Source organism: Sceloporus occidentalis, unplaced genomic scaffold (assembly GCF_023333645.1).
Source record: "Sceloporus occidentalis isolate IW3139 unplaced genomic scaffold, rSceOcc1.0.p SCAF_123, whole genome shotgun sequence".
NCBI lineage: Eukaryota > Metazoa > Chordata > Lepidosauria > Squamata > Phrynosomatidae > Sceloporus > Sceloporus occidentalis.
The window spans coordinates 497321-511416 of NW_028317103.1; the positions used below are offsets into that span (position 1 = coordinate 497321).

A 14096-nucleotide genomic window follows, 5' to 3' on the forward strand; every position below is an offset into this window, starting at 1 on the left:
ACTCGCGGGTGCCGGGTATTCAGGTGAGTGACTTCTACGGGGTCTTAGCTGTGGACCCTGACAGTTGCTAACTACTGGGCAGATATTTGGGGCTTTACATCTTTAAATTTTCACAGTAAAAACACATCATATTGTAAGATATAATAGAGGGGTGGTGTGTGTGTGAGATATGTGCAGTGTAACTGTATTGGTCCAATGAGGGATTTTTTTTAACCCCGTGTAGAATGTGGAAAAATCACATTTGGTAAGTACTGGGCTGGTATTTGGGGCGCTATATCTTTAAATTTCCACAGTGAAATCACGCCATATTGTAAAATATTATAAAGGGGAGGTATATGTGACTGTACTTTTACTGTACTGTACTGTTCTTACTACTGTACCTTTAATATATCGGTCCAACATGGGATTTTTATGCAGAAATGTTATAAAACGTCATTTGCTGGCAATAGCCTGTTACTTACCTTTAATTTGTTTAATACAATTATATAATTTTATAGGGAGATATATATATATATATATATATATATATATATATATATATATATATATATATACCGTATTTGCCCGAATATAGGCCGCACTCCCCCCCCCACTTTAAGTAAAATTATTTTTAGTATTCCCCATGTGTAATGTCTTTTTTTAGTTTATTTCAAAAGACACCATATTGTGATCACTATTACCCAGGTACTCCCCCACTTGAATGTTTGACAATAGATCAACATTGTTTGTTATAACAAGATCCAGACAAGGATCCTTTCTAGTTGGTGCTTGTACCACTAGTGACATGAAGGTGTTATTTAACAGGTTCAAAAACCTGAATCCCCTTGCAGAACTACTAGTCCCTCTATCCCAATTTATGTCCAGGTAATTAAAATCTCCAATAATTAACATGTTACCAAGATGTGCAGCTTTCTCAATTTGCTCTAACAGCTGTTCTTCCTCATCAGTATTAACATTAGGTGGTTTATAACATATCCCAATCAGTAGTTGATTTAATTTTTTTTGCCCCAAGCTGATATCTACCCATAACGCTTCCACATTTTCCTTGTCATATTCAAGTTGCTTAATATTAGACTTTAGCTCAGGGGTTCTCAAACTGCGGCCCTCCAGCTGCTGCAGGACTACATCTCCCATAATGCTCCTTCAGCTAAGGGGCTGGCTGAGGAGTATGGGAGATGTAGTCCTCCAGCAGCTGGAGGGCCGCAGTTTGAGAACCCCTGCTTTAGCTCATTGTTAACATACAAGCATACTCCACCACTCTTCCTGCTTTTCCTATCCTTCCTAAATAATGTGTAACCATTTAAGTTAACTGCCCAGTGATATGTCTCATCCCACCATGTTTCTGTTATGCCTATTATGTCATATTGCTTAGTGTATGCTATTGCCTCTAGTTCCCCCATTTTGTTATTTAGACTTGCATTAGTAAGCATGCATTTAATATTATCATGAGTCTTTTGTATTTTATGTGAATTTTTATTAATACATACCTCCTCTGTTCTGATCTTGCTCCTCCCCCCATCTCCACCCACCTTGTTCCGATCTAAAGACCTTCTCCTTTCTGTGTTATATACCTTTTCTAGATTTCTGTGTCCCTCCCCCCCTTACAACAAGTTTAAAATCCCCCTCTAACCTTCTTGCCATCCTGCCCCCCAGCACAGCAGACCCTCTTCCATTTGGGTGCAATACATCATGGCTAAAAAGATTGTACCCAAGCGCAAAATCAGCCCAGTGCTCTAGAAAGCCAAAACCCCCTTCCTATACCATGACTTTAGCCATGCATTAACCTCCCTAATCTCCCGCTGCCTTTCTACTGTTGCTGGTGGCACAGGTAATATTTCTGAGAATACTACCTTGGAGGTCCTTTTCTTCAGTTTACCTCCTAATTCCCTGAAATCATTCTTTAGGACCTTCCATTGTCCACTGACATTGGTACTAATATGGACCATGACAGCTGGGTCTTTCCCAGCCCCTCCTAATAATCCATCCACTCTGTCAACAACGTGCCGGACCCGAGCACCTGGGAGACAGCAAACTGCCCGGTTGAGCCAATCAGAGCGGCAGATTATCCTATTTACTCTCTTAATTATAGAGTTCGCTACCACAAGCCTTTCTTACACTCTCAACCCCACCCGTACTACAGGGGCTGTTCCCTCGGCTGTAAGAAGGAACAGCTTCCTCTAGTACAGCTTCTCCCGAGCTGATGCACCCAACACCTTCACTCAAGCGGGCAAATCTGTTAGGCTGCACAAGGTCAGGGTTAGCTAATTAATTATTAGTGTGCTAATTGCTGAGACCATTTATAGCTAGTATTAATACAGACCTTTTAGTTTACATACTGCACAACATTAACCACATAATCCATTGAGGCAGGGGGTGGTACTTATTGCATCTGCCTTTTTTTTTTTTTTACCCCACACCGCTCTTAACTAAGGTCAAAACTTAATACCGCAATAGTTATAAAGTAAAATTATTTCAGGCGAACTACATGTAGTGCAGTGCCCCATTTAGGACAGCTAGGTGATACCTAATTGTATCGGGGTCCACACAGACAATGATTTGCATTCCATGCGGCTGGCTGTTTTACTTACAGATAAGAGCCCATTACATTCAGCCAATGTTATTAGAACAAAATGTAATAATTATTTACTGGCTGATTATTAGCATTCTGCCCAGAGTCTTGTAAAATATTCATTTGGCCTTCACCTATAGCCTTGGTTGCACCCTAATACTTATTTAACCCCTTCGTGACAAAGGCTGATTTTAGTTTTTGTACCCTTCGTGACAATGGCCGTTTTAACATTTCTGCGCTGCTCGTGTTTAGTTGTAATTTTCTTCTTTCCCGTTTGCTGAACCCACACACATTAGATATTGTTTTTTTCAGGACAAGAAGGGCTTTCTTTAGATGACATTGTTTTGATTGTATCATATTATTTACTACTAAAAAAAGTATAAAATATGGTGAAAAATTTAGAAAAAAATGACTGTTTCTAACTTTTAGTTGAAAAATCTTTTACTCATCTATAAAAGGTAATGAAAAAACCTGCTAAATGGATTCTACTATTTGTCCTGAGTTTAGAAATACCCAATGTTTTTATGTTTTTTTGCTTTTTTCTACCCATTATGGGGCAATAAGTACAGGTAGCGTTTTGCTATTTCAAAGCCATTTTTTCCAAATCTGGTAATTCTTCCCCCCATGTGCCATTTCGGGTATCTTTGAACCCGGCCAATGCAATTTACCCCATCAAATCATATATTTTTGAAAACTAGACACCCCAGGGTATTCCAAATGCTAGTATTTTAACTATTTCCATGCACCATATCTACCACCAGTTTTTGTCAAACTTTGTGGTAGTCATTTTTTTGCATTTGTTTTGTCACACACATTTTACTTCAGGTATGAATTAAAAGATTCTCGTTTATGTCACTATCACAAAACACCCCAATATGTGTTCAGCAACATCTCCTGAGTACAGCGATACCTCACATGAATGATTTTGCCTGGCCGTTTGGGGACAAAAGGGCCACATTTGGGGCATGCGCATTTTTCAATGTTGAACTTTGGCATTTGGGGATCCACTGCCTATGCCCTATTTGGTACATCTTTGAGTCAGGCCATTTCAGTGTGCCCAATAAACCCATATATTTTTGAAAACTAGACACCCCAGGGTATTTCAAATGCTAGTATTTTAACTCTTTCCATGCACCATATCTACCACCAGTCTTTGTCAAACTTTGTGGTAGTCATTTTTTTGCATTTGGTTTTCCACACACATTTTACTTCAGGTATGAATTAAAAAGTTCTCGTATATGTCACTATCACAAAACACCCCAATATGTGTTCAGCAACATCTCCTGAGTACAGCGATACCTCACATGAATGATTTTGCCTGGCCGTTTGGGGGCAAAAGGGCCACATTTGGGGCATGCGCATTTTTCAATGTTGAACTTTGGCATTTGGGGATCCACTGCCCATGCCCTATTTGGTACATCTTTGAGCCGGGCCATTTCAGTGTGCCCAACAAAACCATATATTTTTCAAAACTAGACACCACAGGGTATTTTAAATGCTGGTATTTTAACTCTTTGCATGCACACATTTTACCACCAGCATGTTTTCAAAGTTTGCAGTATTATTTTTGTGTGTGTATTTTTCCCCCACACACCTACTTTATGTATGAATTTACAGCTCCTGGTATATGCCGCTGTCACACGACACCCCATAATGTGTTCAGCAACATCTCCTGAGTGCAGTGATATCCCACATGCATGGGTGTGTCATTTTTGTGGGAACTAAAAGGCCACATTTGGTACGTGTGCATTTTTCTAATTGGAAATTAGGTGTGTGGCCATCCTTCCCCCGGTGTTAATTGGGACGTTGTTGAACCTGGCCAATTCAATTTACCTTTTTTAAAAGTAGACACCCCACGGGCATTTAATATGCCAGTATTTTAACTCTTTCCATGCGAGAATTGTTTTAAGCTAATATGCTAATTTTAGGACTTGCTCACAAAAATATATTTTTTATATATATATATTTTTTTTTTGACTTTTTAAAAAAAAAAATTAACTTTTTTTCAACTTGGAGGTTCCCCTGATAGTGACATCAGTGGGAAATGATTTTTACATTTTACTAGTTTTTTACTATTTTTTTTCTAATTATTATTAATTTTATTTTATTTTTTAATTTATTTTTACTAATCACACTGTGATTAGAAAGTTGGGTTCCATTGACTTGCATGGTGAATGCAGTACCTGTATTCAACCTGCAAGTGGAGCCAAAGTTCTCTAGATGGTCTGGACCATCTAGCGAACTTTTAAAATTTGTTGGTTCCTGTTACAGGGCAGCGGCCATCTTGCTTGATGGCGAAGATCATCGGCAGCTGCGGCTGTGACCGCTCTCCGGAGCGGTCACAGCCCATCGAAAGGTAAGTGTTTGGTGTCGCTGGATGCCTCCTGATCGAGGATTTAATCGTCGATCGCCTCCTAAACGCTTTTACAAAGTATGGCGGATGTTGACGCCCCGTGGAGGGGCCAGAGATCGCCCCTTCGTTCCGATCGCGGCGTTGCTGAATGCCTCGAGGTCGAGGCATTCAGCAACGTTTTTTGGGTGCAGAAAGCGAAAACAGATCGCTTTCTGCACCCGTTTAAAGACGTGCCGGTCCTGGCACGTCAATTGTCGTAAAGCACATGCTTTTCCGTGTCGTGCCAGGACCGGCAATTGTCGTTAAGGGGTTAAATACCATTGTTGTTTTGTTGTTTCATTTTATCTGTTCATTAGCATTAAGCTGAGGACGGTGTGAACTACTGCTACTGGGGCACACTTTGCCTATACATGGTTAGACCAAATGTTCTATTAGTGTATTCTGCGTTTTATGCAAAAATAAATAAATCCTCAAGCTAGTAGTTCACATTAGGGGCTCATTTTATTCCCAAGTGCCCAGGATCCTCTGCTGATGCATCAGGTTGGGGTGCCCCATCATGTTTTTCAACTAATTTATCTCCACAGGGTCCGGCAGGTGTCTGGTGTCACTCATGGGTCACTCCTATTCATATTGGGCTCACAGGCTAGTTCTGTCTCAGCCTTCCAACGAGTGTTCCAGAGGTGAGATGGTTCGGGACCTGCGGCTTGCAGTGGGTGCAGCCACTGCCAGAACTTGTCCAGTGGTCATATCTCCTCGGCGCTCTGGATATATTGGTAAATCTTTTGGAGGAGGGAGACAATCTGGGCTCTTTACCAATTTGGGAGATTTAATTAGCAAGCATCTGGCCCGTTTGATGATTTTGTTCCCCGAGGTCTGCTTAATGTGGTCAGAGTTGGTCTCATGTAATTATTGGAAGTGGTGTATTCGACTAGAAGGCGTTAGGACATTGCAGGGTTACAAAAAACTAAAGTGGGTGTCTAAATTTGTTTTGGGGATTGTAGGCATCATGGAGACAAACGGAGTGGTTTATATTTTGAAAGCGATGGGGTACACTGGACTGATGTGGACCTCAATCGGTTTACTCTAGCGTTGCAGGATGTTTTGAATCAGGTCATGGCACTCTTGTTTTTAGGCATAGAACAGCGGGGCTGGTGGTGGGTGTGTCCTTGCCAATCAGGGTGGTTCAGGAGTTGATGGGGCTATCCCTCCCCTAGCCTCTGGTAACGGTACTGGATAAAGGCCGTGCCCACTGAGCTAAAAGCCGGTTAGTGGTTACCACTAATTGGAGGTAAGGCCGATTGGTTGGTGGACGAGGGGGGAGGGGATGCACCCAAATACTTATTTTATGTCATTGTTAATGACGGTTGGCAAGGACGAGTTATTCAGGGTTAATATTTATTAATATGTTTTATGTTACAGTGAATATTTCATTATTGGTGAATTAATAAACGCTGTGGCCTGTTTTCATCATTGAATGTGTGTGTGTCCGTTATTTAAGGATGGGTTGGCATTTTTGGTGTTGTCAGAGTCTCTATACACTGTACCCACTACCTTTACACAAGTGGTTGGTACTAATCTGCTTATTGGAATGAAGGGCAGAGTGTTTTTTCTTTGAATTGTTGAAACCAGACTTGAGCTGTAAAAGCACAGCTCCACCTTGTCCCTACTATCTTATTGAAACAGCTGCATAATGATTCACTCACATATCACAAGCTAAGGTGTTTACGTTTGAGATCTTCTTATAAAATGCTTAAAATATTGATCATGTTTATTAAATGGCTGGGATTTTCCAAACAGCAACATGTTAAAATAAAAATATAGGCATTTGGCCCACAATCGGATTGGGCTGTAAGATGAGCCCTGCCTCTTTAAGGTCTGTGTCCAGTCTGGATTCTAAAACATATGAACAATCACAAGTCACTGTTTGCTCAGGAATCGGTTTATTACAGAATAACATTTTATGTATTTTAATGTAAAATAGTTGAAAGAAAAACAAAATATTTTTCAGTCTATAAATTATTAAATGTTTGGAGTGGCATTACAGCCTGGTTAGTACTCTCTCTAGGGTTTACTTAATGTTAATCTTATCTGTGTTACTGCATTACTAATTTACTAAAACCTGCCACAGGCTGTGATTTGGCATTTGGATCATGTTCGTTTTTAAACCTAGAATGAGGAAAAACTGAAAAAAATTTGAATCGCTCTCCCATTTTATCTGGATGCATAAGAATATCATAACCCAACTTCAGCTGTTGTTGTGTAGCTATATCATTAGCATTTTCCAAAAGTACCTGGAAAGAAAAGAAAAAAAGTAAATACTTCATGTACAAATCTATACTGTAGTTTGCCAACATATTCACCAATGTGTGAAAAACAAAAGTATCCATAGAATCGTGTACAACATGCAAACCCTGTTTTATGTTTTGCCACATTAGTTTTCGAACAACAAAAGTAAATGTCCTTACCTTTTGGATTAGATGAAATCGGGAGGGTTTTTTCATTTCAAAACAAAATTTGGAGGAATTTATTTTCAATAGGGGGGTCCCATTTCCTGGACTCACATTTCACTTACATTAGCATCATATTAGGGCATAGGAAGATATTCTGAATAGATTTTTCAATACAGGACCACCAGCAACAGCAGAACTATTCTACTGGAATAACACATCCACCAACATGCTATTGGATTTCATGGGAACATCTTTAAGAATTTATTTATAATAAAGTTTCAGGAGCACAGCAGAGAAACACACCCTGCCATGGTACAGGGCTACATTCCCCCCCCCCCAAAAAAAAATACTATTTTTTTTTAATAAATCTTCAAGGTGTCATGTGCCTACCTCCTGGCGGCAGCACTCCTCCACTGTAACCCTCCATAGGGGGAGGTGGGGGTGTGCGCCAGGGCTTTGTTCCATGCATCCAGCGCTGCCGCCTTTACCTATACTTCAATGAGCATGGATCATGCCATGTCACACCAGACATGACATCACGCCGAGGCAGGCCTATAAAACCTTTAGGTGAACACAATGTTGGTGCTCATGTATTCTGACCCTCCTGTGAATGTTCCCATCAGTACCTTTCCCCTGAGCTCCCAGTCCTGTGCCTGCTTGACTCTCCATTGCTTGTCTTCTACCCCCGATACCTGTTTTTTTTATGTTAACCCTTTGCCTGCTGCCCGGTTTTGTGACCTCGGATCGGTCCTGTTTAACCCTTTGCCTGCTGCCTGTCTTTGAGACCTCGGATAGTACCTGTTTAACCCCTGCCTGCCTCCTGCCTAGGTGACCTCGGATTCGACTTGTTTAACCCATTGGAGATATTTGTGACCCGTGAGTACCTTGTATTCCTGCAGTGTGGACATTCCCCTGCATTTGGGCGCTCACTCCACAGTGGGTGCTCACTCCACAGCTCCCCTTATACGGGACATAACACAAGGTGATAGAATGGCAGCAACAGGGCGTTGGGCAGGGACTAGCAGACACACACATCCAGCCACAGGGTATGTGACTGAATTTCCCCAAAATTGGGCATGTTTTGCATAGGCACACTGATATCCTGGTGCTCCTTCACCCCTTTTACCTGCTTATGCTCTGCAGGGCGATCCTGAGTCTACACTACCTGACAGTTAAGGTACATAGTTTCAGCAGAGCCTCCACTCACCTGGGCATCTAAGGTATGCATGTGGGGAACAGTTGGGAACATATCTAAGCTAGCAACAAAAACTAATACGGTCTAACTTAAACATAACTTTGTATTGCACAATAATACAATACTATACTATTATACCAGTTAAATAAATGCAGTTCAGAATGCAACAGTCAATAAAGTGCAATACACTCAAGCAGGTGTTCCATTGTTGATAGAAACTTCACCACACCCAATACTGTGGCCCACTCTAGGCTTCATTCTAGTGGCAGTCAGGTATCATTATATGGTGCACATAGTTGGGGCCCAAAATAACAGTAATCCATCATATGGCTTGGGTTATGCGGTAATCTTGCCCCCCAAGCCACCCTAAATCTAAACGAAATGGCATCACGACCGCCAGGGCCGTCTTTAATGCGGGGTAAAAGCCTGCGATCACTTCTGCAGGGGCCCTGCTGCTTACCTGTGCATGCGAGCAACATCTCTTGTCCCGCCCCCAGGGGAAGCAGAAACCCAACGGAGTCATCTTACTTTACGTCAAATGACCCTGCTGGGTTCCTGCTTCCCCTGGGCAGGTCAAGAGAAGCAGGCCCTTCGGAAGTCTGTGAGCGGCACCGATATCTGCAGTTCAGGTAAGGGATGGGGGAGGGTTATGAATGAGTATCTGTGAATGAGGGGATGAAAGAGTATCTGTGAATTAATGAATATATGAATGAGTGAATTCATGTTTGTGAATGAGTACAGAATTAATGTGTGTGTTATAGAATGGATGTGGTGGGAAAGCATTGCACAGAGAGGCTGTTTGAGGCTGGGATACCACAGGCAAGTTGTTTGGGGGCAAAGGTGGCAGGTCCTATGCTTCCAATCTGGGCAGATCCTGTGGATGCAATCAGGGTGCCAGGGCTAACATGATACTAAAGATACAATGTGGGGGTAGTTGGGGGCAATACACAAGGGTGTTGGGGCATTAGGGTGACAACGTTGGCCATATTTTCCAGGACACATAACTTTTACATATTGCTGACAAGCGAAGATAAAATGCTACCCTGCAGTATGGGGGTGTACACAATCATGAAAGGAACCAACTAGTCAGATATACATCCCTCATACTGCAGGGCGGCATTTTATCTGTGCTGGCAGCATCAATACACAAGGGGGCAATTGGGGCCATTACATAAATCAATACTAAAACAAGGGGCAGGCTGGGGGCATAAATACACATAGTGCTGGCTGTGGGTGATACACAAGGGGGCAAAAACACAAAAGGGAGGGGGGGTCAACAACACCAGCTGTGTTTGGGTGTTGGTGTGGCAGAGCCTGTCCTGGTGTGTGTGTCAGGCTGTTGTTGTGGCAGAGCATCCTCACTGTGACTTTCAAAAACATTCAAAAACTATTTTTTCATAGTAAAAATGTTGTAAAGGCTATAAAGAACAACTCTTTGGCACAAAAAGACACCTTTATATTTCCTAAAAAACATTGTCATTGAGGACTATGCAGAAGTTGCTCACTATTCCCTGTAAGTATGAGATGGTTTACTTGAGCTATTGGTGAAAAATGCATACTGTATTTGCTCGATTATAAGACAAGGTTTTTTCCATAGCAAATGCTCTGAAGATACCCCTCGTCTTATAATCAGACCTCAAATGGAGGTCTCACTATGAGACTAAGATCCAGATCCCCCGCAGCTTACCAGCTATCCTTCCCCGGCTGTCAGAGATCAGAGTTCCCCGCACCGCTGCTGGGAATTCTCTCTTACAGCCGGAGGGTGTATGCGCGATGGACGCAGACAACCCCTGCTGCTTACCACACCTCCTTCTGGCTGCAGTGGAAGTTGCCTACGCAAATTGCATAGGCGTCTACCCGCTGCCCTGACTACACACCAGGAAGTCAGAAGCACCGGTAAGTTGTTTGGGGGGGGGGGGGTTGTATTAAATGGGAGGCATAAGGCATTTCTGTAGGCAGAGTTCTCTATGAAATGCATTTTAGCCCCCTTAATGTCACTCTGCCTCCAGAAATGCCTTTTAACCCTCTATACGCCACTCTGCTTCCTGAAATGTCTTATACCTCCCTATATGCCACTCTGGTGCAGAGTAGCCAGCCTGTGGGCAGATGTGCATAATGGGGGGGCAGGTTGGAAAATGAAAGGAAATAAAAACAAAAAATATTTTTGTCAATCATAGCTTTTATTACAAAAAAAATTAATATTTTACATGAATTAACACTTACTAGTAAAACTTTTTTCCTATAGGGTCATCTTATATTCAGGGTTTTTCATTTTTTCCTAAATTAATATTCAGATTTTGGGGGGTCGTTTTATAATCTGTTAATTAGCCAGGAAGTATCAGTTAAATGTCCGTACGAACGACCAATAAAGTCGCTCGTACGGACATTTAACTGATAGAACAGGGAGGGAGACCAGTGGCATCTGCAGGGTATGTTGCAGCATTGGGGTTTTAAAAGTCAACAGAGTCGCTCATACAGACTTTTAAAACCTCAATGCTGTAATTTACCCTGCAGATCCCACTGGTCTCCCTGTTCTATCAGTTAAATGTCCGTACGAACGACCAATAAAGTCGCTCGTACAGACTTTTAGGCTCCTGGTGCACTTGTTGCACCTAAATGGGTTAAGGGGCTGTGCGAGTGAGCCTACTGGTTGCTTGCACGGCCCTTTAACCCATGGATTTCCGCTCCCGTTATCTAACGCAGCATCGAAGGGGTTAACGGAAATCCATAGGTTCGCTGTCAGGGGTTACAAAGGCTGTGCGAGTGAGCCTATTGGTCACCTGCAGGTGACCAATAGGCTCATTCGCACTGCCCTGTATCCCGTGACGGCGAACCTGCGGATTTCCACTTCCGTGAACTGCCGCAATGCCAAGGTAAGTTAGAAGGGGGGGAGAATGGTAGACGAAGACGATCACGAAGATCTTCGTGGTGTGTGTCTTCGTCTTCGCCTACGTTTTACCGCCACTTTCTTCTCTTCGGCGTGTCTTCGGAACGAACACAAAAACGCACTCTTTGTGTTCATTTTCATGTTCGCCCGAAGACGAATGCACAAGTCTAATAAAAGTATTACCAATGATGACATTGTTTGTCTCCTTGAACTTGAAGTGCATTTTGATGATAAAAAAATAAAAAATCCAGATCTTGTGGTATATTTGGGCATCCCGAAAATTAAGCATGCTTGCACATTTCTTCATGTTTTCAATAAAGACACTACACTACTTTACTACATTAAAGACACTACATTACTACATTTAATGTTGGATGCATGTCTAACACACTTGCAGTGGCGGTTGTTACTGCACTCCAGTCGTGTCATCAAGGGGTTAATAATAGCGTGATATATTCTAGGAATTTTTATTTTATTTTGTTTAATCGAACCAGCAGAAGGTGGATTCTATCGTATATTGAGCATAACTCTATGGTTGTTACATCTTTGTACACTTAGAATTACAAGACTGACATAATAGGTCCTCTTCATCCACTCAGACTCCTGCAGATACTACATAACATATTACAGATCATGATCGCGATGGTCTGTGTTTTATGATTTGATACTGAATTACTGCACCATTGGCAATAAACTGGGCGACTCTCCAGATTACAGTTTACTGATTTTAGTAATTTAGAAGGGCAGCAGCAAAGACAGTGTTAATTATTTAAAGTAGGCTTCCACCATTTCAGACTCAGCTTGGGTTGGGTTGGGTTGTCCCACCAAAGAATCAAAAGCCTCTGTCCACACAACTGCTGCTATGGTGGATGCAGTGCTGCTGCTACCAGACTTTGTCAAACTGTATGGTAGTAAATTTTTTTGGTATTTTTTTCACACGTTGTACTTCAGGTATGAATTTACCGCTCCTGGTATATGTCCGTGTCAAACAACACCGCAATATGTGTTCAGTAACATCTCCTGCAGCGCTGCGGGAGATCTGGTTCTTAGTCTTGTAGTCAGACCTCTATTTGAGGCCTGATTATAAGAAGATCTCGAATATAAGGTGAGAGGTATTTTTCAAAGGATTTGCTCTGAAAAAACCTTGTCCAATAATCAAGCAAATACAATATATTTTTTAGGCTTTCTGAATGCCTCGACATTGATACATTACATCAACAACGTTAGGTAGAAGAAAGCAAGAGGTGGCATTCTCTTGGGAAGCTGTTGAGGATGACACTTTGCATTAAATTCATTTCAAAAATAGTGAATGAAAATGAGAGTAGTAATTCAAGCTGCAATGTCAGAAGTTGCATGTCACTAGTACTCAGACCCAGCCTGGGCTCCTCCCACATAACATTATTTCGGTAGATCCCATCTTCTAGTATGGAGCTGCAAAAGTGTAAGAGCATAGTGTCTGGCTGCATATATCCAGCAGGTGGCTGCACATGTGCCATTTATCTGCAATGCCAAGACAGATGTTAATTCCCAGTCTGGTCCTGCTAGTAGTGGTTGGACACTCTGGGTAATGTAGTCCAAAGGATGTGGAATGTCAGAGTTCATATGGCCAATCAGTGCTTCTACAGTATAACAATATTTCTGCTTAGCCACACACTTGTTTAACTCAAATAACATCTATTCTATTGCTTCAGAAAAAAGCCATGTACAGCCTTTATTTTGTTGTGTCTGAGCAATTATGTATGGATCAAATGGCACCCAACACCAAATTATTTACTGAACTCCGGTGCACCAAATCCAAAATAGCTTTTATTCAAGAAACACATTTTAAAGCCACTAAGGAACCCAAATTGACTAATAAACATTTTACCACCTCTTTTACGTCCAGTAACCCGGACTCTAAGTCTAAAGGGGTGGCTATTCTCTTGCACAAACATTTGCCCTTTCGCAAATTGGATAGCTGGCAGGACTCCGAAGGCAGGTGTATTTTTGTTAAGGGGTTTTTGGGTACCCATAGGGTTACCTTTGCAAATGTTTACGCTCCTAATTGTCGCTAGTCTAAATTTTTGGTTATGATTTTGAAAAAATTGATGGATTTCCAAGAGGGCATGACGATCTTAGGGGGCGACTTCAACATGACTTTCCTCCCGGTTCTTGATAACTCATCAGGTACTTCCTCTATCCCACATACTCAAATCAACCGGGTTAAGAGACTGCTCCATATGGCACAGCTTGTAGATGCTTGGCGGACGCAACACCCTACTACTAGGGACTACACGTTTTACTCTACCCTTCATGACCGTTATACCCGTATTGACTCTTTTTTTCCTTTCTCACCACCACCTCCCCGCTCTCATCTATTGGCCCTAGTGTACTCAGTGATCATGCCCTGGTCTTTATGACCATCAAGCTTGCTTCGTTCCCTGTCCCACCATGGGTATGGCATCTGAATGAAAATATTCTCTCCGATCCGATGCTTTCTTCAGAGGTTGCTGACCATTTACGCCTCTATTTTTCTGAGAACTCTACCCCTGATATGCTGTTGCCCACCATTTGGGAGGCCCATAAGGAGGTGGTACGAGGGAAGTTTATACAACTTGGCTCTCGGCTTAAGAGAATGTCGTTAGCCACTACTCTTGATTTAA

At 42.0% G+C, this 14096-nt stretch overlaps 1 protein-coding gene across 1 annotated transcript in view; it reads right to left on the reverse strand.

Moving 5' to 3' along the window:
- Positions 1-7015: 7015 nt before the first annotated feature.
- LOC149282079 (protein arginine methyltransferase NDUFAF7, mitochondrial-like) overlaps positions 7016-14096 on the reverse strand; it is a 59635-nt gene continuing 52554 nt past the window's right edge. The window contains exon 10 of the mRNA XM_089498619.1: positions 7016-7213. Within this exon, the coding sequence (XP_089354745.1) occupies positions 7016-7213 (198 nt within the window). The remainder of the gene's footprint in view (positions 7214-14096) is intronic.